This window comes from Piliocolobus tephrosceles, chromosome 15 (genome assembly GCF_002776525.5).
Source record: "Piliocolobus tephrosceles isolate RC106 chromosome 15, ASM277652v3, whole genome shotgun sequence".
NCBI classification, from domain to species: Eukaryota; Metazoa; Chordata; class Mammalia; order Primates; family Cercopithecidae; genus Piliocolobus; species Piliocolobus tephrosceles.
The window spans coordinates 9,087,212-9,110,958 of NC_045448.1; the positions used below are offsets into that span (position 1 = coordinate 9,087,212).

Below are 23,747 nucleotides of genomic sequence, written 5' to 3' on the forward strand. Positions count from 1 at the left end.
TGTACATCTTGGAATCTGAAGTGTATCTCTTATAGATAATATAGGTAGCTGGATCATGTTTTTCTTATCAGATTGACAATCTCTGCCTTTTGATTGGATTGTTTAATCCATTAACATTGAATGTTACTGTTGATATGATTGGATTTACTTCTGTTCTTCTACTTTTTTTATGTCGTCTCGTGTCTTTTGCTCCTTTATTCCCACTTTACTGCCTTGTTTTTCATCGAATGTTTAGAGATATTCACTCGAAAAACAAGCGAATATTATGAAACAAATTCTCAAGATAAAGCCTTTAATTAAACTTAAAGGGTTCTTGTAGATAGGAGAATGGATGTTTTTATACACTTTTTTTTTTTTTTGTAAACACATACCATGTATAGAGGTTGCATTCTCAAAAGAAAAACACATATGTATAATACCACCTTTCTGGCCTACCTCATAGAGTGGCAGAGAAGTCAGCGAGACAGCATGAGACAGGGACTAGGAAACTGCTGTGTGTTATACAAGCACAAAGTATTTTTTTTTTCAATCCTCCTTCTGTAAGGATATTGTTTCTAATTAAGTACTGTAGTAGCGTTTTACAAACAATCAGGGTGAAATTAAATAGTAGTGTTTTACAAAGGATGAATTTGGAAAGGGGTATTTGTGTTCAGGTCATGCTCTTTTTGGTTAGTAAAGTAGAAATCTATTTACCTAAACACTTTAAGACTACTTAAAATGCATACTGAAATTTTGAAATTCAAGTAGTGTGTGAAGGTCATAGCCATGACTTAAGGAGTAACTGGGTTCCCCACTGGCTCTGTCGTTGCTTGCTGTGGTATATGCACCTTGCACTGGTTACTTCTTCTCTTCTGTGTCCAGGTGAATTGATCCTGTGAACTGACTAAGTCATTTATTTTAATGGAAATACACTGTATAGGTGATGCCTCTGAGTCATAGACTTGAGCCATCTTTTGAGCAGTCCTCAGGTAGTGCTGGGTCCTGGCTCTGCAAAGCTGGCACTTGGAGGGGTCAGGCACTAATGTTTCACAGTTGAGTGAGAGCTGTAGTATATGCATGCATAAAAGCAGAGGTGGGCTTATCTAAAGTAAACTCACAGTTTTCACAGGAGAAGACATCCGATGAAAAGTGTAGAAGTTGGCCAGATAGTCATGGGCTGTGAAGGCCTTTCTTTCCATAGGTGAGAAAGATCATTTGAAAAACAGTTCCTTGAGAATCTAACTCTGAAGTGAATTAGATTGCCTCCATTAAAATCACGTTAAAAGGCCGGGCGGGGTGGCTCACACCTGTAATCCCAGCATTTTGGGAGGCTGAGGTGGGAGGATTGTTTGAACCCGGGAGTTCAAGACCAGCCTGGGCAACATGGTGAGACCCTGTCTCTACAAAAAACAAAAACAGACAAAAAAATGTGACTTTAAAATTATTTGACTGTTTCTGCAAACTGAAGTTCTCAAGCTTTAAGTGCTTGCTGTTGTTTAGGTGTTTAAAATTTTAGTTGCCCAGGATCTAATCTAGAAGAGTGGCTTTCAGGCTTTTATTTTAAAGCTGTGGAGCCCTTTCTTCAAAATTAATTTAAGAAAGAAATTCAGTATGTCAGATAGGTAATACAGACCTTCTGTGAGTGGAGGTGTGAGAGATCCTCTGTTGCTGTTTGTAAAAATAGTATATGCTTTTTAAGAAAATTGGTTAATATAAGAAAATATATATATAAAAGGAATTAAAAATTGCCCCCAAATTTTACTTACCCAAAGATAATCACTTTGACATTTAACTAAACATCTTTACATGTCCCTGTGTATACATTCAAAAAAAAATTTGTATAAGTAGATCTTTCTCTGCTGATGCTTTATAACCTATTTTCACTCTCTAGTATGTTGATGTCCATGTCAGAAATTGTGGGTTTTATTGGCTTAGTGGCTGCACGGTATTTTCTGTGTGGATGCACCATATGTTAATGTCCTACTCATTAGGTTTGGGCTGTTGCCATTGTTTACTTTTATAAACAGGATAGCAGCGTATCTTCTTTTCTGTGCATCTTTGTAAACTTTTGTGGTTATCTTCTTAGAATAAATCCCTGGGAGTAGAATTTCTAGGTCAAAATTTAAAAATTTGATACATTGCCAAATATTTAATAAATATCAAAGAAAGAGGGAAAGAAGGACCTATAGGTAGTTGTTACAGGCAGAAGGACAATTTGTAGCTTACAGTTTTACAGCAGCTTTCCACCTCCTCCTTGGGCTGCAGAGAGACCTCAGTGAGCATCTGAACCTGGGTACCCCTACCCCACCCCCGCCCATCGTTTACAGCTGATAGCCAGGGCATGAATCAGCAGCGCTTCCAGGGGACATTCCATCTCAGAGATCATCTCCTGACAGCGGAGGAGATGGGGACTCATGAAGTCCTTCTATTTCCTGACACTGGTTTTGTAGCTCCCTGAGGCTTTCTGATATCTTCGTGGTCACTAATGAATTCTCCAAGTTGAAAATAGCTTTAATTCATCTCAATTAAACTTTGTTTTTTTTTTGTAACAATCACATTATTTTACGTGTAAGGAAAATGTCTCAGGACCAGAGACACAATGCCAACCAAGCATGTCAGCTACAATATGTTAGCAATTAGTGTTCTTAAAGAAAGGGACCTTGGGAAGAAGTACGTTTGAGATGGTTAGAAATCCCATTTATTTGAACCATCCATAGTCTTCCATGCAGCTAGAGTGAAGATTTCTCCTAGCAGGCTAAGATAGACTGTCTTATTACTAGGAGTTTTTGGCACTTAAATATTTAATTATCTGACTGTCAGATAATTCATATGGCCCCAAAATAAAGAAATGGTTGTGGAATCCAGGAGATACTAAGTGTCGATCATGCACTCCATGCATTGTGAAAGATGCCAAAGAAGTATAAGAAATCATCTCAGTCCTCAGAAGCTCCTTTTAAAATCATATTCTGCTTACTTCTGTGACATTTCCTTTTCATTTTTCAATAGTATCTGCTGAAGGTCAACGAAATCAAGATTAAAAAGGGAGTGGATTTACTTCAGAATCTGATCAAATATTTTCATGCCCAATGCAAGTAAGTTCTTCTTTGTTATGATGTTATCTTAAATGTTTCTTCATGTATGGCAACTTCTGGGAGATCTACAGATAGCTGGTAGGAAATAAACACTCATGTAGAAGTCTATAGTAAAGGGAATGAGGTGTTGACTCATGCAACAACATGGGTGAACCTTGAGAACAGACAGAACAGAGACAAAAAGCAGATGAGTGATTGCCGCAGCTTGGAGGAAGAAGGAAATGAGAAATGACTGCTCACAGGTATACGGTTTCTTTGTGGGATATTGAAAATATTCTGGAAGTGAGTGCTAATGATTGCACAACTTTGTGAATTTACTAAAAATCACTTTAAAAGGATGAATTTTATGGCTTGGAGATTATATCTTCATTAAAAATAAAAGCATATATACAGTATAAAAAATCTGTAGTCATTGCCAAATATATTTATTTTTGGCTCTTTTTGTAGAGGGACAAACTAATTTGACCTATTCCGCATCTCTCAGATGTTTGTTAAAAGAGAAATGATAGGGTGTTAATGCAGTGTTTTAAAATAAGAAAACACTTTTATATATTATTTACCCTGTAGAGCCAAGGACTGTGATGAGCAGAGGAAGATGTTAGTAGAGGAGGAGGAGAGAATTCCACCTGCAGGGGCTGCTCAAGTACTCAGCTTTGCCATGTATGTCGGTACTTCAGTCTGACCCATGTCTCTGACCTGGCTTCTGCTCCTCGTCCCCCAGTCACTGATACAGACAGGCCCCTGGCTCCTTCACTCACCCACCCAACACACTTCTGTTGAGCACATGCTGTATGTCAGGCGCTGGACCAGAGGCCAGAGGCACACTGATGCACAGTGCTGGCATAGTTCCTGCTTGAAGAGTCAAGTAGGGAAGTTGGACTGAAAGAGACGAATTTCTAATTAGATGTTTACAAAAGTGTTTTAAAGTATAGGAATCTAAGAAAGAATATAATAGAAGGACCTGATATAGATAAAAGATTTAGGGTAGGGTTTTTTGGTTTTTGTTTTTCTATTTCATTCCTTAATACAGTCTCCAGCAGCCAGCACGCGGTGCCCGGAACACAGTAGGTACTCGGCTCTTTCTTGAATGAGCGGCAGACCTCCCTGAGGAGACATGGATCTGAGATCTAAAGTATGAGTAGGAGCCGGCAGATAAGGAGTGGGGGAAGAAAGTTACAGGCAGGGTCTAGGTCTTCAGGCAGGAAAAAGGACAAGGTGATGTCAACTCAGTGAAAAGGAGAGTGGCCTGAAACGAAACTGCATAGAAAAGCCTTAGGGATGTGGACAGCCCCAGACCTCTTGCAAAAGGTTTTAGATTTTATCCCAAATCTGTTGGGACGCTCTTGAAGAGATTGAAGCAAAGGATCATTTGTTTGCGCTCCTGTGATGTGCCAAGTGCTATTAGGGGTTTTGGTGATGCAGTAAGGAGGAAAGCAAAGTTCTTGCCTTCATGGACCCTGGGGTCTCATGGGGGAGGCAAGTAGGAAACACGAGCCAATATTTAACTGAGTTTATGAAAAGGCAAAACAGTGATGGGGAGAGAGACAGTGGTGTTGGTTAGAAGCAGCTTCAGGAAGCTTCTTGGCTGTAACAAGATTACTCTGCATGTTGCAGAGAAGGAACCAGATAGGACAAAGGTGGATGTGGGTAATTGCTTGGAAACACAGCTCCTGTCCCTGTGCAGCCCAGAGATGACGATGGCCCAGCTGACCTTGTGACAGCGGGAGTGGAAGGTGTGGACTGACGAGAAATCTTTTCCTTGTGGAATTGCCACGCCTGTCTTCTTACCTTCCCAGAGCAGGCTATGCTGCCAGCGACCTACCTTTGTACACAATTGTTTCTTTTCCTAGAAGGCCTCTTTCCTCTGTGCCCTCCCTGTCTTCTGTTCCTCCTAGGACCCAGCTCATGGATCATTCCTGCTTTGCAATGCTTCTTCCTTTTGCCTTTTCTTCCTCCTGTGTTGCCGCCACACCTCTACTTGTCTCCATGATGACATCTTCCTCGTGTCTCTGTGCTGCTGAACTATACACTCCTAAGGAAGAGGCCATGTCATTGATTTGTTTTATATCTGCAGTGTGTGGCGCATTTACCTGGTGCATATTTGCAGCAGTGAATTACACTGTGGAATTGAACTGAGCTCTGCTTTGGAATTCTTAATACAGCTTTGATGATGTTGCATTTCTAAAGCACTTGAGGTCAGGTGGCAAAGGAGGATATGCCGAGTGGTTCATCCAAAGTTAAAAGAGAACTTCAGCCATTTAAAAAAAAAAAAAAAAAAAAAGTGAAATCATGTATTTTGTAGCAACAGGGATAAAACTGAAAGTCATTATCTTAAGTGAAACAAGCCAGCCACAGAAAGACAAATATCGCATGTTCTCGCTCCTAAGTGGGTGCTCAAAAAGGCGTACCAATGGATGTAGAGAGCAGAGTGACAACAGAGTCTCAGGAGGGTGAGGGGAGTGGGGATGATGAGAAATTATTAATACTTAATAGGTACAATGTATGTTATTCTGGTGTTAGATACCCTGAAAGCCCTAAGTTGACCACCAGGCCTATAACGAAACTGCACTTGTACCCCATGAATTTATATTAAAAAAATTTAAAAGATAGCTCATCTCTACTTAGAGGGTAGAAAAGACCTTGAAATTGTATAGTTTTCAAGATGAATTATTTTATGGAGACTCAAAATTCTGACTTTGTGATGAACATGCAGATTACTTTTTCAGTTCTTATGTCAGGCAATTTAGGAAGTGGGTCGCTTCCTTGCTGATATTTTATTTTTAAGAAGAAGCTATTCTGGGATTTCCTTTTTTCCCCTCCCTTTATTTTGCCCAAACCAATCAGTTGGGTAGCAACAGACCACTTGTGGAAAAGTGAAGTAGTTGGCCTTTTATGGACATGAGCTCAGTAACCTTTAAAAATATGAATCTTCCATTACTTCCTTTTTGGATATGAGAGAGAGTGTGTAAGCTGCCTGCTCTTCAAATCAGTCAAGCAGCTTTGACTTTCTTAATTCACGTTCTGGAGGATACAACGTGGAGCCTGAGCAACTCAGCTGCAGAGTTCGAGAAGAGCTTACAGCCGTGCGTGTTTCCACGTGTGGGAGCTTCTCTCATTCCCCCATCACACACGCCCAGTCTCCGCTTCTCGTCCCCAAAGGCACGGCTTTGCCTGGTGGGTGCTGTGCCCTGCTGGGCAGACATGGGCCTCTGTGTGCTGCTGTGCTCCGCCAGGGTGAAGAGGCCACTGTATAAACTGGATTCCAGGGCTCAGGTTTGGCTGCTGACCCTTGGAACTACTTAGATATGCGTTATTTTGCTTTTTCTTCATTTTTTTCTTTTCACTTTAAGTGTTCTTAAAGAATACTTCATGTTCTTTTATTTTTATTTCATTTAAGGAAGGAATTTTCATCTCAACCTCATTCCTGGAATATCTTGAAAACTTGTCTTACTAGCCTTTGCCGCTGAGCATTGAAGATCCTGTACTCTAGCGGAATCGAAGTAGGGCATTATAACATTAGAAAACAAAGACAGCCATGGTTTGGCCAGGCATGGTGACTCATGCCTGAAATCCCAGCACTTCCGGAGGCCAATGAGGGTGGATCACCTGAGGTCAGGAGTTCCAGACCAACCCAGCCAACGTGGTGAAATCTGGTCTCTACTAAAAATACAAAAATTAGCTGGATGCGGTAGTGCACACTTGTAGTCCCAGCTATTCGGGAGACTGAGGCTAGAGAATTGCTTGAACCCAGGAGGCGGAGGTTGCAGTGAGCTGAGATCATGCCACTGCACTCCAGCCTGGGCGACAGAGCGAGACTCTGTCTCAAAAAAAAAAGACAGCCATGGTTTGAAAGGTGATGAGTGTTGAATTGACTTGTTCTTTAAGCCAATACCTGCTGGAAACCACTGTGACCAGCTGTTGCTCAGTGAACTTGGGGTGCATGGTCAAGATGAGCCTCAGCCCCGGATGCTGCAGAAGCTCGCAGAGGAGGGAGCAGCGGGTGTCATAGGCAGACCTCGTCAGCAGACACTGCATTGGAATGTGGTAGCGTGAAGGCTGCAGGAGGGGCCCCAGCACAGTGTGTGGGGCCCAGAGATGAAAGGGGCTACTCTGCTTGGTGGGTTTGATGATTGCCTCTAAGTGGGCATATTTTAAAGGCTAGAAATACACCCCTTCTAGCCTGACAAGGCAGGCTAGAAAATATTTAATAGACAACAAAATTTGATTGGGTAATATTGACGATAAAAGTTCTGTGAAGCTTGGAAAAGTGTTAATGGGCTCAAAATTTGCTGGGGCTGTGTACTTAGGACTGTCATAGTGACAGCAGCCAGCGGAGAGGGAATAGTGTTCCTTTTCTTGAAGCTTCTCCTGACGCCAGGGCTGAGTGCACTTGGAAGGGGTGTCTGGGTGCCAAGACGTGCCTCAAGGAGGGTACGGGAAGGTCAGCCCTTTGAAAAATCAGAGGGAGATTTTCCAGGTAGGTGGATGGTGAAGGTTGGCTGGGCTATTACAAAGATGAATTCTAAATCTAAATCCAAATTCATATTGTTATTCCAAGTACACCGTTCAATGTCATGCTGGAAACAGTGTCCTGACGAGAAGTCTCTGAGCACTTGATTCCACTACAGGGCTGATGCTCACGCGCGCTCTCTCTCGCTCTCACACACACACTCACTCTCTCTCCCCCCCCCCCCCCCCCCCCCCCCCCCCCCCCCCTCCCCCTCTTTCCCTCCCCTTCTCCCTTCCTCTCTCTCTCCCTCTCCCTCCCTCCGTCTCACTGTAGGGAGAATTGCCAGGTGGCAAAGGTTCTTGGAGCTGTACACCTGCTCCCTCTCCCTGGGTGGTTTTGCATTTATCACCTGTAATATTTTTCCTGTTCCTTATCTTAGGTCTTAGAAATCTCTGTCCTCCTACCTATTTCACAAGAATTTGAAGTGATTAAGAAAATAGTTACATAAAGAAAAACACGTAAATAAAATACAAGAATTAGATGAGCTCAGAAGCATACTCTGTATTCAGAAAAAAACCTGTTAAAATACAGGAACAAGAGTCCTGTAAAATACAGGAACACAGGTCAGTGTTCATGCCCCACGGCCTGTGTGTCCCTCTCCTTCCTCCTTGGAGTTGCTGCATTAAACATCACGCTGCAGTGTTTTCACAGCGCCTTTTGTGTGTCATGCACTTGGTCTGGGAAACGCCCACAGAGCTACTGCTGAGTTAAAAAGAAGTAAACATCATCTCACATGATACATGCGAAACCCAGATCACTTTTTAAAGATAGTCTCCTTGTTATCCAATAAACTGGCTAAAGTTGGTGACAGTCCATCCTTCATTAAGTTATTTATTCATTCAATAAATGGCATGTGCTTGAAATATGCCAGACTTTGCAGGTACTTTGTGCCTCCTAGAACTTCAGATCTAATGAGGGAATTCTGTTTTAAACAATCACACTAGTGAATACGTAATTGCAGTTGCAACAAGTGTTTTGAAGAAAAGTACAAAATGTCCTGAGAAAGTATAAGAAGGCCTCTTATAGGGGAATAACTTGTAGGGGATTATGGAAGGCCTGGCTAACCAGGGTATGTTTCACCTAAAACTTGAAGAATGAGTGGGAATCAGCCAGGCGAAGCAGACACACCTTAGGAGAAGCCTTTAGAGAGAAGAAACGGAGTGCAGAGGGCCTGGGGCAGGAGAACTTGGTGGCCACGGAGGAAGGGAGAAAAGGCCGGTGTGTCTGGAACTGAGTAAACAAAGTGGGTGGAATGGTGTGGTTTGAGACTGGAGCTGCAGACAGGGGCCACATTACATGGGCCCTGGAGACCTTGTTATGGGTTAGAACTTTCTCCTTAGCTCATGGAAATGCCCTTTCTTCATTCCTCTCAAAAGGGTTACACACAGCACCCTCCAGAGGCGGCACTGAACACCAGCCCATGACTGCAGCAGAAAAACTTGTCCAGCCTCTGTTGCATTTCCTGAATCACTTGTTATAGGTGACCTCATGGCATTGAGTTCTCAGCCTTTAAAAAAAAAAAAAATTCCTCTTGATACAAATATCAAGTTCTCCATCTACGGTTTCCTACCCCACAGATACAGAGTGTAGCCATCAAAGCTGCTTGATTCTTTTCTGCATTCTTGCACACTCTCTCTCTCTTTTTCTTTCTTTCTTTCTTTCTTTTTTTTTTTTGGAGGCAGTCTCACTCTGTCGCCAGGCTAGAATGCAGTGGTGTGATCTCGGCTCACTGCAACTTCCGCCTCCTGGATTCAAGCAATTCTTGTGCCTCAGCCTCCCGAGTAGTAGCTTTTTGTATTTTTGTATATTTTATGTGTGTGTATTTTTAATAGAGTATTTTTAGGGGTTTCGCTATGTTGACCAGCTGGTCTTGAACTCCTGGTCTCAAGTGATCCTCCCGCCTCAGCCTCCCCAAATCCCTCACCCTGGGATTACAGGCTTGAGCTGCCACACCCAGCCTCTGCGTTCCTTCTCTTTTCCATGTAGCAGTCGCATGTTGCGGCACATTCTTTAGTGTCTTCCACTTGTGCCCCATGGCCTTTCTAGCCTCATATGCTTCTGTTTGGATGCTCAGAAGAAATCAAAGCCCTTGCTGCCATTTGTCAGCAGAACCCTCTCCCATTATAAACTGAAAATCAAGGCCTCGTTTTATATGGGTTGAGAAAAATCTTAAATACTTAAGCTTATTGCAATTCCTTTTCTATTTGCTCCTGCTAATTTTGAGTATCATTTTATTCTTGGTTTGCCTGATATTTTAAGGTTCTGTTCATACAGTCTTTTCCCCCAGGAGTTACATAATGACTTCAGTCACTTTAAAGAAGTTTTTTAATCTGTCTGGCAAAATTATTTTTTCCTGTGTGAAAGTGTCATCTCTGTTTCCTCTTTTTCCTGCTAGTTTTTTTCAGGATGGACTCAAAGCCGTGGAAAGCCTCAAACCTTCCATTGAAACGCTGTCTACAGATCTTCACACGGTGAGTAGCTTCCCTCCCACCGCGATGTTAAAACCATCTTACTGCAACAGACATTTTCATCTAAATGTTGCTTCTGTGTAATCCTGTGTTTTCATGCTGTGCCGCCCACGTGGAGTGTGGCGTTCCCACGCCTGTCCTCTGTCATGGTGGGAGGGAAGGTTTGACTAGCGAGGGAGGCAGTTGTCGCTTTGTGTGGAAATGGCCCCATGAGCACCAACGTTTCACTGTACCTCAGTCTTAATTTTCTGATTCGTTCTATTGTGTGTGTGTTTTTAAAGATCAAACAGGCCCAGGATGAAGAAAGAAGGCAGTTGATACAGCTTCGAGATATTTTGAAATCCGCATTGCAGGTTGAACAGAAAGAGGTGAGGGGATTTAATTTTGAAAGATTACGGTTTTAGCCCCGTTCTTGGAGGCTTTGGGCCTGAAAAACATGAAGTTCATGTCTTCTAGGAGCTCACAGTTCGCTCGGGCTGCGTCAGGCAGCAGTAAAACATTTAATGTATTCTTGCAATTTAGTTCTATAAAACCATCGTTTAAAATACGTTTATTTCAGGAGGAAGCATTTACTACATGCATGGCCTTAATGGCGGTGTGTAAACCCTGTGCTCTGTCAGTTGCTAGATAAGGAGCTCTTCTTGGTGGCTTCGTCACAGAGACCACGTGTCCTTTGTGCTGTTTGTCCTGTACCTGGCCCTCTGTCGTTTCCCTACCCTGACATACATGGACTCTGCCCCTTTGGGCCTAGGCACGTAGCAGGAGACCAGCTGGGGCTCTGCCATCCCTGAGGTTGTGTTCTGTACGATACGAGGCATGAGCTTTTCTTACAGCTGCCTCCGGAGTGACAGATAGAAATCCTTAGTTCTCTTACTTCTCCTCTTTCTGTAATGACATCTCTGTGTGCTAACACGTCAGCAGGGACAATTTGTGTTGTGGGGACTTGTTTTAAAAAAACCATTAAAAAGTTTTAGAGATAATTTTACTATATTTTCACTACAATGTGGGTATCATAATGTGAATTTAGTGTAAATCCATTTCCTTGTCAATAAAAGGAATGTGTCTAAACGTATATCTAGTGATTTTAGAGGAATTGCTAAACTACTTGACAGAGCATCAAGTTCCCTGTAGGCAGTTTGGTGAGCTCCATTTTATTGTAAGTTCTTGTACTATAACTGAATATTGTTGTTTTTCTTCCAAATGCATTTACCTTTTGTGACCGAAGTCTAGGAGAGTAAGTAGTTCAGTATTTTAATAAATTGCAGAATTTTGCATGTTTTATTCATGAACATATATATATATGTGTGCGTGTGTGTGTATATATATACACATATATATATTCCTTTTATATATTAATGGCTAGTAGTATTTTTTATTTTAACCGCTCACCTTTCATTGTTGTAGATTTTATTAAAGGCTGGAGAGTTTGCACAAATATTAGGGAAGTGGATATTTTCTGGGTTTACAGTTTACACTTTTGCTGCTGTTCCTTTGTGAAGATGAAGCAGGTCCCTCCCTCCCTCCCTTTCTCTCCCCCGACTGGCTGAATTCTACACATCTTTCTAGTCCCTCTGAAGCCCCACCTCTGGAGCGCTGCCTCTGATCACCCCAGCCCACAGTGATCAGAGTTCACAGAGCACGTCCTGTTTGAAAGCCCCATTTGAATCACAGCCTCTTCCTCTTTTTGAGTGTTGGCTGTGCCTTAAGTGCACGGATGCCTTTTCTCCAGCCGGACCTCAAGCAGTCTGAGGATGCCACTCTGCCTTCTGAGCCATTCTTCCATTGCACTGTAGTGCCACAGCGCTCATTTAGTAGAATTTTGGTAAACATGGGTCAACTAAGTGAGACATAGGCAGAGCAAGGTTATATTTAGTGCTAGAAATGACCTACAACACAGTGACTTCCTCCTTGTCTAGAGAATGTAGGCTCTGACGCTTTGATATTCCCAAACATGGGATATAAGCACTAAAAGAAAAAAGAACTTGGCGTAAGGAGAAAATAGTGGCCTAGTTGTAAAGAGGGGGAGGTAGTGTGAGGGCGGGAGCCAGAATGCCGTCCAAGGTGGCTGCTCCCCAGCGCGCCGTTGGAAATGATCGAGAACTGTCTTTGTCTAAGAAGGAGGATCCAACCCATGAAGCAAAGCTCAGGTTTAAAAGAAGGCAGAGCAGCAGCTGGGGCCAAATAGCCCTCTGGGCACAGTGCAAAGGCTGTGTTTGCTTTGGCTGTGCAGAATTAGGAGGTTTGGGAAAATGGGCTGCTGTGAGAGAGCTGGTTATTTACAGCTTTGCAGGGAAGTATAACAAATTTACCAGCACAGACCAGAAGTTCCTTATAGTTTGTTGTTTTTTGTTGACCAGCCCATCTGCCCCTGATTGCACAGAGGAATCAAATGAACCTCCTTTACTATTCGTCTTTGGCTGTCTGCCCAGTTGGCTCTTTGTCAAGACCTAACTCAACATGTTATCTCCTAGTTGTGGGGGTGTTGTGTTTTCTGTGTATCATGCTCTGCATTGCTTTTAGGTAATGGTATTCAGCAAGTTGGACAGTCTTTGAACACAGTTGCACGTAATAAGCAGATGTGAATATGCTACATTTTCTGGTTTAAAATGATTTTCATGATGGGGGTTCCATTTTGTGTACCTCAGATTTGCAATAAGAATTGATCATTTGGTCATTATTGTTTAGGCTGTTACTCCTTTGGTTGGATTTTCTTCTGTGACTTAGACAACTGAAGGTGTTAGAGGATTTTTATTCAGTGTTACAGAAATTCTAACCCTGCCTGTGTAATCACAGTTCATAGAAATTAAGTAACGTGCCCCAAGAAGCTGTGTTGATCGTTGGTAGAAGCCAGTGCTCCTCATTCTCTTCCTGTAAATACCATGCATCAGTTATTGAAGGAATGAAGAGTGGCCATTCCAGTGTGGTAGCTTCAGGCTGCTGTTTCTTTGTGACGGTGCCGCTTTGTTTTGGTGTGGAGCCTGTGCCATTCTGGTCCTGGTGACCTCACACTTCGCAATCACTGGCCATTCACGTTTTGTTCTTGATATTTTCTGCTCTCTGTAAGGAGAATACAATTGGTATTTCCATTGTTTTTCTTTGTGAAGGTTTTCATACTTGGAGAAAAGTTGAAAAATTGTGCAGTGACCACCCATAGGGCAATATTCTACAATGAGGACTGGTCTATGCACCACAGTGTTCGATTTTTGGAGAAGATCCCATCTACAGAGTTAAACCCATTGGCACTGCTCATCTTTGCTTGGGCTCTCTCCCCATCAGCCTCGCCTCCTGCCTTTCCCATCCCATGTCGTCTGTCCGATGGAGTTCTGCCAGGACGGACCCTACTGGGGTCCCAAATCCTCATCACTGGTGTGCAGGCTCTCTGCTGTTTGATATGGAGAACCCAGACTTATGCGCTTCTATGGGGAGGATCAGGCTCTGGGATGTGGTCTCAGAGGTCTGAGTGCTGAAACCAGCATGGTTTTCTCCTCTGCAGATTTCAAGTATGGTTGGTCGGTGTCTCTGTCTCTCTCTCTCTCTCCCCCCCTCCCCCACCGCCTGCTCATTCTTTCTCTCTCTGTCATCTTTGCTCCCTGTTTTTCGAGCATCCTGTCTAGTAGGATGTGGTAGAACAGTTTGTGCCACCCAGGCAGCCAAGGTTCACCACGCCATAATTTTCTTCTGCCTCTGGGTTTGTGTATCTTACATGCCCAAATCTGGCCTTCATCAGAGATCTCTGTCAGTGACCACCTGCCTGCCTCTCCTGCCGAGCTGCTAGGTAGCCTGGCTTTGGCCTCCATGTCAGCCTCAGCGGAGGATTCATTGTTGATTCACACATCCAGCTACCCTTTCCTCCACTGTTACTCTAAGCCAGCGCTCCACAGACACAACAGAACAAGACGATCCAGTTCTCACCTCTTCAGGGACTCATCCTCTGGGGGTGGGGACAGAGAAGCAATTGGGGCGCAGTGTGATGAGAGCACTCGTGGACCTCAGCTCCAGGAAGCAGTGTCTGCCCAGTGCAGGCTGGGCAAGTGCCATCAGGGATGACTTCCCAGAGGCTGGGATGGGGCTTTGAAGGATGATTAGGAGTTAGCAGGCCAGGCATGGTGGCTCACAGCTGTAATCCCAGCACTTTGGGAGGCCAAGGCAGGTGGATTGCTTGAGTCCAGGAGTTCAAGACCATCCTGGCCAACATAGTGAGATTCCATCTCTACAAAAAAATAAAAAAATTGGCCAGTTGTGGTGGCATGCACCTGTAGTCCCAGCTTCTCAGGAGGCTGAGGTGAGAGGATCCCTTGAACCTGGGAGGTGGAGGTTGCAGTGAGCCAAGATCACACCGTTGCACTCCAGCCTGGGCCACAGAGCAAGACCCCATCTCAAAAAACAAACAAACAAACAAAAAAACTGGGACCTGGCAGGAGTTAGCAAGCAAGAGTCCCAGCAGGTGGGGCTGGTGGAGAGGACAGCTTCTGCCTATGACGGGGTTGCCTGGGTAGCTGTATAGCAGAGCAGAAGAGTGTGGATCTTGGCATTTGAATCCTGGATCTTCCACTTCCTACCTTGCTCAGTCCTGGACCTCTCCATGTCGTGGTCTTCCAGTCTGTCAAATAGGAATAATACAGCCAACCTCAGAGAGTTGTCAGATGTAAGAGATCATTTCTGTAAAGCACTTACCATATTATCTTAATAAACAGGGACTAGTTTGTTCATTCATTCAACAAATACTGAGCTCCTAGGTGGTAAAGATACCATAGTGACCAAATTCCCTTCCTTCATGGTGTCGCCCTCTTAGAGGTTGAACAGGAATGGATACTGCTGTCGTTATCGTGTGTGACATATCCCTTAGCCTCCTTGTTGGTCCGTCCTGTGGCCCCATGCCTTCATGGCTTGTGTCCCTCTTCCCTCCTCCCTATCTGACTCAAGGTGCTGCCATACCCAGCTCTAGGCTCCTCCTCTTAATCCTGACCCAGCTCTTCCAGCTTCACCTGCCTCTCACCCACCTCTTTGTGTCCAGCCTGCATCATATTCCACGGTCCCCTCACACTTGGGGAGGAGGGACTTCCTCCTGTCCATTGCAGGGCATTTCCTGTTTACCTCACTTTTCAGGTTTTCCAGGCACTTTACAAGTGTGGCCAACCATCCTTACAAACCACTTTACAGGGTAGGCAATGTTTGCCCATGTCTGCAACTTTTTGTTTGTTTGAGACAGAGTCTCCCTCTGTTGCCCAGACTGGAGTGCAGTGGTGCGATCTTCGCTTACTGTAACCTCTGCCTCCCAGGTTCAAGCAATTCTTCTGCCTCAGTCTCCCAATTAGCTGGGATTACAGGCGCGCCACCACGCTCGGCTAATATTTGTAGTTTTAGTAGAGATGGAGTTTCACCATGTTGGCCAGGCTGATCTTGAACTCCTGACCTCGTGATCTGCCCACCTCAGCCTCCCAAAGTGCTGGGATTACAGGCGTGAGCCACCGCGCCCGACCAGCCATGTCCACAACTTTATTCTGTGAGAGAAAGAGAATTAGTGCCCTTGCTGGGCTCACACAGCGGCGTCAAAGCCAGGATCTGACCCTGATCTATTCCGCGTCAAACTGGTTCTCCGGAGTCTTTTACCCTTAAATAATGGAGAATAGGTGGTAATGATATTTGAAAGCACTGTTCTTAGACCATGGCTCAGTGCTTGGCTCAGCAAGGCCTCCAGCTCCCTGTTGTGCCCATGTGGGTGGACACACCTGTCACATCTTCAGAAGATGGGGAATGAATTGGACATCACAGCCCTCCTGGGCAGAGAAATTTTAAGCTTCCAGAAATTACTCCTTGACAAACTTGTCAATCACAGTAATTCTCTGGACACTGACTTTCTGAGAAGTGGGCAAAATGTCAGTTTTTAAGCTATCCTAGAGTCTTAGACAGCTCAAGGATTCTTAAATTATTTGTAAACCTCTATGAGATTTGTACTGCAGGCAGCATCCCCCTTTGCCTTCCATTCCTGGAGATTTCAGATACTAAGTCTACGGGTCATCTGGGCAGATTCTATGTTGGCCAGACCCAATGGCTAATACTTCACAGGGCAACAGAAAAGTTAAAATCAAGGATGATGCCTGAGCTCTGAGAACTTGTCTGGGTGTCACAGGATAGAGGATATTGGACACTGATAGAATTTCATGAAAGCCTTTTGAGGTTCCACCAAGTGCCTGCTTACCCTGGATACTCAGGCACACAAACAGTCCCTGCACGTTGAGGCTTTGTCAGTCGAGTTTAGGTTGTCTTGGTCTCTCTTAGGAAAGTGGAGAGTGCATTGGAGTCCCTAGGAATTGGGGCAACATGGACCACCCTGGCCTCTCTTACTTCTTATGTTCTTCTTCTCTCCAGGAGGAAAGATTATTTTCCCTTGAATAGTATTCTGAAAATCAAAACCTTGGTCATGTGAAAGGGCCAGTTTCCTCTGTCAGGCCTTCACCTGGTCAGGCGTTTTGTACAGGCCAACAAAGGCTATTGTTACCGGGTCGTCTCAGAGTCACCTGGAGGATGCTGAAATAATTCATGCTAAAACAGTTCAATTTTATGTTAAACAGATTTTATTCCTCTTTTTTACAAATGTGAAGTTTTATAGGCTAGCTTAGTTCAGACTTGCCTGCATGCTTTAATTGGTCTAAAGAAAAGAATAAAACCGGGTGATTTCTTTGTCACCTTCTGGCATAGGGTCTGATTCTGTTGAGAAGAATGTCCCTTATCCTGTTCGTGAGACCTGAAAATGGCTCTGATTAACATGCGCGGCACGAACAGTGTTAGCAGTATTGTCACATGATTTCACCACTTACTTTGTGCAGGGCTTTTTTTCTCCCCAAATCAATAGACTTATTTCTTGGTTGTGCAGTTGAGTCTCCTGACAGGTTTATTTTTAGTCTTTCACAGAGACGCTGTACAGGTGAGCAGTATTTCTCCACATTCCTTCCACACCGTTGTTCCCAGCAACGTTGAAGGCTGGATTTGCTCTAAATTTTGGTGCCAATGTTCTGCCCTTCTGAGAAAATGTGGAAACTGGGACCATCCTCATCTCATCAATGTGCGTGTGCCCTAGTTTATCCAGAGGCACAAGTGCTGTGTGAACTTTCTGTGGAAATGAGTTCATTTCTCCCCTCCTGGGCTCTGCTTGTTTCAGGGTCGGTTGTCAGTTCAGTAATGGAGAGTGCCTCAGCACGTTACTGATTGCTCACGTGGAGTTTTTGCTTTTTCTTCTTTGGCAGAGTTTAAAAAGTCAGTACTAGACATTCATGTGCATGGGGTGGAAGACTTACTCATATTGTGACGATGACAGTACTCCCCTAATTGATCTACACAGTCGGTGCAGTCCCCATCAGAAATCCCAGCTGCCTTTGTGTAGAAATTGACAAGCTGATTCTGAAGTTCATGTGGAAATGCAAAGGACCCGGAATCGCCAAAACAGTCTTGAAAAAGAAGAACAGGCCGGGCGCGGTGGCTCAAGCCTGTAATCCCAGCACTTTGGGAGGCCGAGACGGGCGGATCACGAGGTCAGGAGATCGAGACCATCCTGGCTAACATGGTGAAACCCCGTCTCTACTAAAAAATACAAAAAACTAGCCGGGCGAGGTGGCGGGCGCCTGTAGTCCCAGCTACTCGGGAGGCTGAGGCAGGACAATGGCGTAAACCCGGGAGGCGGAGCTTGCAGTGAGCTGAGATCTGGCCACTGCACTCCAGCCTGGGCGACAGAGCGCCAGACTCCGTCTCAAAAAAAAAAAAAAAAGAAAAAGAAGAACAAAGTTGGAGGACTTGCACTTCCCGATTTCAGAACTTACCACAAAGCTGTAATAATCAAGACAGTATGGTACTGGCATAAGGAGAGACATATAGACCAGTGAAATAGAACTGAGAGTCCAGAAATAAAAATCCTTACATTTAGAGACAGTTTATTTTCAACAAGGATGCCAAGACAATGGAGAAAGAGTAGTCTTTTCAATAAATTGTGCTGGGGCAGCTGGATAGCCACAAGCAAAGAAGGAACTTGGTCCCTTACCTCACACCATAATCAAAATTAACTCAACATGAGTCAAAGACCTAAATGTAAGAGCTAAGACTATAAAGCTCTTGGAAGAGATTTTATAAAGATAAATCTTCATGGCCTTGGACTAGGCAATAGTTTCTTAGATAGCACCCTTACAGTACAAGTGATGAAATAAACAGTAGGCAAACTGGACTTCATTAAAATTAAACAGTTTTGTGCTTCAGAATCTTTTTTCAAATGGTCAGAAATCCAAGAGGTTGCCTGTGCCTTGAGATGCAGTTGAAACTCTGACTCTAACCCGTCTTGTCCACCCCCGGGCCTTACTGCCTCAGATGCAGTATTTGTCCAGCTTCCCTGGTTGCTGACCACATGGCCTCCCCATGTCTTCTGTGTTCTGTCCACTTTGTCTTGAAAATCCTCCCCTGATTCTCTGCCATTTCTTGCCTTCATGTTTAAAACTCACTTTTTCCTGTGCTTTTCTCCCGTTGACTCTTTGGTTCTTGAGTGCTCTTCTTCTCAGCTTCTATCGCACTGATTTTCCTGCGTTAGTTCTTTCATCGTTTGGGGATGTGCTTCGTTCTCCAAGGATGGTGAGCTGCTCAGTGGCAATGATGAGAATGGCCCTAGACTCTGAGGCTGTTCTCTGGGAAGAGAAGACGGTGTAATGGAAGGAGCCTCAGAGTGGAAGGCAGGATTCCATTCCACTCTCTGCTCTTGCTTTAAGGAGCTCTGCGCCTGGAGCAAACCACTTACTTTCATTGTGTCCCTGTTTCTCCCATTATGGAATGAACTAGATAGGAGTTCTCATTAAAAACCTACGGGCAGACCTCAGCCCTTTCCTGGTTGACCTGTGAACATTTTGTTCACATCTTGCTCCCCTCTCATTTCCTTTAAGTCTCAGGGAAACAGTATTTCCTGCACTAGCACTGGTGGCCACTCCTACAAAACAAACAGTGTCTGATACTGTTTGTTTTGTTTGGTTTTTGTTGTTTTGAGACAAGGTCTCGCTCTGTCACCGAGGTTGGAGTGCAGTGGTGCTATCAGGGCTCTTTGCAACCTTGATCTCCCAGGCTCAAGCAGTCCTCCTGTTTCAGCCTCCCGCGTAGCTGGGACTGTAAGCGCCTGCCACCATGCCTAGCTAACTTTTGTATTTTTTGTAGAAACGAGGTCTTGCTATGTTGCCTAAGCTGGTCTTGAACTCCTGGGCTCGAGCCATCCACCCACCTTGGTCTCCCCAAGTGTTGGGATTACAGGCATGAGCCACTGTGCCCAGCCTGATATCATTTGTTAAACACCAGTTGAGCACCTGTTGGATGCCAGACACTGGACTTGGGCCCTGGGTGTTCATTGCTAGTCCTCGCTTGCCCTAAGAAGCTGCTGAGCTGGCGATTCCCAGTTGTGGTAGATTCAATCAGATTCTCAGCTGACGATGTGGATGGCTTGTCTGTGATTAAGCTCCCCTTGGTCAGGGTCAGACCCCCCCTTACTTAAGATTGATGGGGTGAGGAAGTGAAGATTTGTGTAGTACTTGTTGATATTCACGTGTGTGATCCTACTGAGTCCTTAACTGTTTATTGACCTTACTGGGTATTCTTTTCTTATTGCCCAAGAAGGAAACTGAGGCAGAGAGCTTATGTGATGGTTCTGTAGTAAGGGACAGAAAGCTGGTTTTGTTGTTTTGCTTGGAAACCCCTGCCTTTCCACTCACTGCATCACCTCCCTCCTTAAGGGCTACTCTGGCCATAGTGGGAGCCTCATGTCATTGTCAGGGGGTTAAGGCTCATAATGAAATAAAACCTGGAAACTTCCAGGGCTCGTTCCTTCAGCCAGTTTGGGATATTGGTTTCCTGACATTTCCTTCTCCAGCCTGATAGATGACATTTATCAGTTCCTAGAGAGGAATCTGATGTCTCCTTTTTTGCTGTGTTGAGAAAGGGAAATTTCTCCAATTTTTTTTGTTGTTGTTTTTGTTGTTTAAAAAAAAAAAGCTTATTAGGCATAAGTTTCCTTTGTGTACTGCTTTTCTAAAAATTGGGACCTGGACAAGATTAAAAACACTCTTCATTTTTTAGGACTCCCAAATTCGTCAGAGCACAGCTTATAGCTTACATCAGCCTCAGGGAAACAAGGAACATGGGACTGAGCGGAACGGCAGCCTCTACAAGAAGAGCGATGGGTACGTGAGGGGGTGTTGCTAGAGTTTAAATGTACGTTCGTTATCTCATGTGTCCAAAATGTCTAAACTCTTATTGTTTCTCCCACTTATCCACAAGGATCCGAAAAGTGTGGCAGAAAAGGAAATGTTCAGTTAAAAATGGTTTTCTGACCATATCCCATGGTACCGTAAGTATTCTCTTTTAATCCATGGTGTCTGCTGTATTAGATGAGGTTGGTGTTGGAGGACTTTCTGAAGTTAGAGGGCAGGAGTTGTTCTCCATGTGTTATGGTTTTAAGGATGCATCTTGAAGAATTTCCCTGTCAGAAATGCTTGTTGGCCTCCGTCTTGATTTGGTGCACCTGCAGCCTGTTTATGCTTTCTTTCTTTCTTTCTTTCTTTTTTTTTTTTTTGCCAAGTGGAGCCTTGCCCTTGTTATCTTCCACTCCCTAGCAGAGTCAGGAGTAACTGATAAGCCAGGTTGTCTTTATTAAGAAGCCTGTGACTCCAGAAAGCACACAACAACAAACTGCTCCCCCAGCTCTGTCTCTGGAAATCAAACATCTCACTTGGGAAGATTTCTACTTTTCCATTAAGAGAAGAACATTTAAATGGGCAGGACTCTGGGGACCAGAAATCCATGAGAAGAGAGATTTCAGTAATTTTATTATCGAAATCTAACATATGGTGCCCAACCTTAAGGCCTCTTTCCATCATCCTGTTTATCAGAGTCCATGCAAGAAAAAATAGAGCCCTCTATGTTGAGCTTATGAAAAGCCAGTCAGGATAAAGTTCCTTACCAATCTAGCTTTCAGAGGCCAGGAACTTGGATCACAGACACAGCCCTGCACACCACACTGTTCTTTCCATGGCAGTATTATGCATACTGTTGCCTCACCTGGCGTGACCAGAGCTGGTGAAAACCACATGGACCAGTAGACAGCTTTGGTGACGCCTCAAGGCTGAGGTCGTTGCCTTTTTGTTGCTAGTGAGGTGCTGAGAGTCGTTTGCATTCCCATTCCCCAAGCAGAGGGCTACCGTGCATGCAGTCCAGCAGCCTTGGGCGTGTGAGTGGATGGTGGTGACCGTCTTTCCTGCCCCTTGTCCCTCCAGTCCCCTGGTGAAGGCAGAGCTGGGCAGGAGCTCAGAGGGGCTCTTCTGGCCCCTGTAGAAATGTCATCACTCAACGCGGGGTCCAGAGAAACGGCCCTGAGGTTCTTATGAATAAGGGAATAGAGTAAAACCCCAGTCAAAGCGTGTCACAGCAGCAAGGATTGTGTTCCTCTGGGGGTGCCTTCGTTTTTGCCAACTTCGTTTTAGAAAGGGAGAGAGAAGCTGGAATGGTATATACCCAGTATAGGGATTCTCGACGACCTCTGTTCTAGGGGATTGAATGTGTCTCTGAACTTGGAAATGAAGGTCATTTTCTATTTTCAAAACCCAACTTTCACTGGTCATGTGATCACCACCGTACCCGCCCACCCCCCACCCCAAGTGCCATGCAGTTTGGATCTTACTGGGATGTTCTGGGTAGGTGCGGTGGCTCATGCCTGTAATCCTAGGACTTTGGGAGGCTGAGGTGGGCAGATCCCCTGAAGTCAGGAGTTCGAGATCAGCCTGGCCAACATGACGAAATCCTGTCTTTACTAAAAATACAAAAATTAGCCAGGCACGGTAGTACATACCTGTAATCCCAGCAACTTGGGAGGCTGAGGCAGGAGAATTGCTTGAACCCAGGAGGCGGAGTTTGCAGTGAGCCAGTATCACGCCACTGCATTCCAGCCTGGGAGACAGAGCAAGACTCCATCTCAAAAAAACAAAAAAGACATTATTTCCATGCGTGGATGTGAGGGTATGAGTTCTGTAGACCAAGGGAAGCAAATTTATCCAGCCATCACTGTCTTTAATATTAGGAATGTTAGATTAGATGAGACTAGGCTCCCTTCTAAATACCTTCCAGATCTCAACACCTGTGGTTCTGTGGTCTGCTTTCGAATTGGTGTCCACTCGCTGTTCGTTTGAACTCAGATTGACTGCCTCAGTGCAGAAACTGTCATACAACTAAGTTCTAGTTCATGCTTTTACCGCTCTGAAGTCAAGGGGCATATTTGCTTCATTGAGAGTTCCCCTAGATTCAGGCCTCAGGTTAAGCCAGGTAGTGACTCTTTCAATGGCAGGTGGAAAACAGGTCTGGTAATCCTTTGCTGACAGCATAAACTTCACTTCAAGTCACTTCCATAGCATGAACTTCTTTTCAGAAGATGTGGAGGCTTAGCTGTCTTTAAGTTTGCATGGGTTGCCCCAGTTTTTGGCAGACAGTACGGTTATAACCGGCATCACTGGGATGCTGAGAACTCAGCTTGTCACACAATGTGCATATTTAATAAGTGCTTTGTGTTTGGATGGGAAACCCCTCTCCAGGGAATCTCCTTTTCCAGAGGTCTCCTCCTGCCTGCAGCAGCCATTGCTGCCTACATCCTGCAGGGGGTGGCAGGTGGGGTTGTCTTGATTCACTGCCTCGCTGCCATGCAGCAAAATAAGTAGTTTTCCAGTGCTCCATTCAGTGGCCGAGTGTTCCTTTTCTCACCTTTTCCCTATTTCCCTGCGTGCTCTGGAAGTCAGAATCCAGAGGACCCCTCTGTATTGACTGCATCTACAGAGGGGTTGCACGTGGGAAAGTGAGTTTGCCCATACCAAGGAAGAGAATGGAGAGACGCCCTTTTGGTTTGGTTTGGTTTTGACTTGATTTCTTGTTCAGCTCACCTGTTTGGCCAGCAGCTCCTGAGTGTGCTCGTGTACAGTCAGGAAAAAAGGGCACATTTCCAAAGACTTGATTAAGTGGAAATCTAAGAGCAGAGCCTGGCACACAGCTGTGAAGCAAGTCTTTAAGAAATGAAAACACACAGGGTGTATTTACATTGGTAGGAAAACCCTTCCCAGGAAGCTGGCAACCTTCGGGAAATGAAGTTGTTGTACCTGATTGGAGCAGAGGATTGAGGATAGCATTCGGGAGATTTGGTCAGAGCCTGAGTTGAGTTTCCCTCTTAGCCAAGTCTGTTTTCTGGCCCTAGGAAGAAGTGATCCTTGGGACAAAATAACTCTAATTAGGTATCCTCTTTGCCAGACTCACAGCATTGCCACGCCACTGAGGGCAGGAGACTGTGTTACACTGGAAGGAATGTCCACCGGCTCTTGCACAATCTAAAATTTTTTAAAAAATGATCAGTCATGAAGAAAGAAGAAAACATCTTCCTTCTAAAAGCCTGACAAATTGGAAAAAAAATAGAACGGCATGTTTAAAATGGAGAATCACTGATGATCTCTGCCTGCGTGGCAAACTCGAAGGCTATTGCATTGTTTTTTCACCATTCCTTCCTGAGTTTCCTAAACTAGGGCTTCTTAAATTAAATTCTCAAGAAAAGACTGGTATTTTGTGAATTAGATGAAACTGTTCTATATCTCAAGTTAACTGATGACACTGTTTTTTTTTTTTTTAATTTGCTTTTTTCTTTTTGAGACGGAG

The 23,747-nt window shown here is 44.4% G+C and overlaps 1 protein-coding gene across 2 annotated transcripts in view; it reads left to right on the forward strand.

Annotated features, from left to right (window-relative positions):
- Nucleotides 1-23,747, forward strand: part of ASAP2 (ArfGAP with SH3 domain, ankyrin repeat and PH domain 2) — a 199,863-nt gene that overhangs the window by 115,272 nt on the left and 60,844 nt on the right. For both annotated transcript variants that reach the window (XM_023199047.1, XM_023199055.1), the window contains exons 7-11: nucleotides 2,986-3,071; nucleotides 9,977-10,052; nucleotides 10,331-10,417; nucleotides 20,142-20,245; nucleotides 20,343-20,412. In XM_023199047.1, the coding sequence (XP_023054815.1) occupies nucleotides 2,986-3,071; nucleotides 9,977-10,052; nucleotides 10,331-10,417; nucleotides 20,142-20,245; nucleotides 20,343-20,412 (423 nt within the window). The remainder of the gene's footprint in view (nucleotides 1-2,985; nucleotides 3,072-9,976; nucleotides 10,053-10,330; nucleotides 10,418-20,141; nucleotides 20,246-20,342; nucleotides 20,413-23,747) is intronic.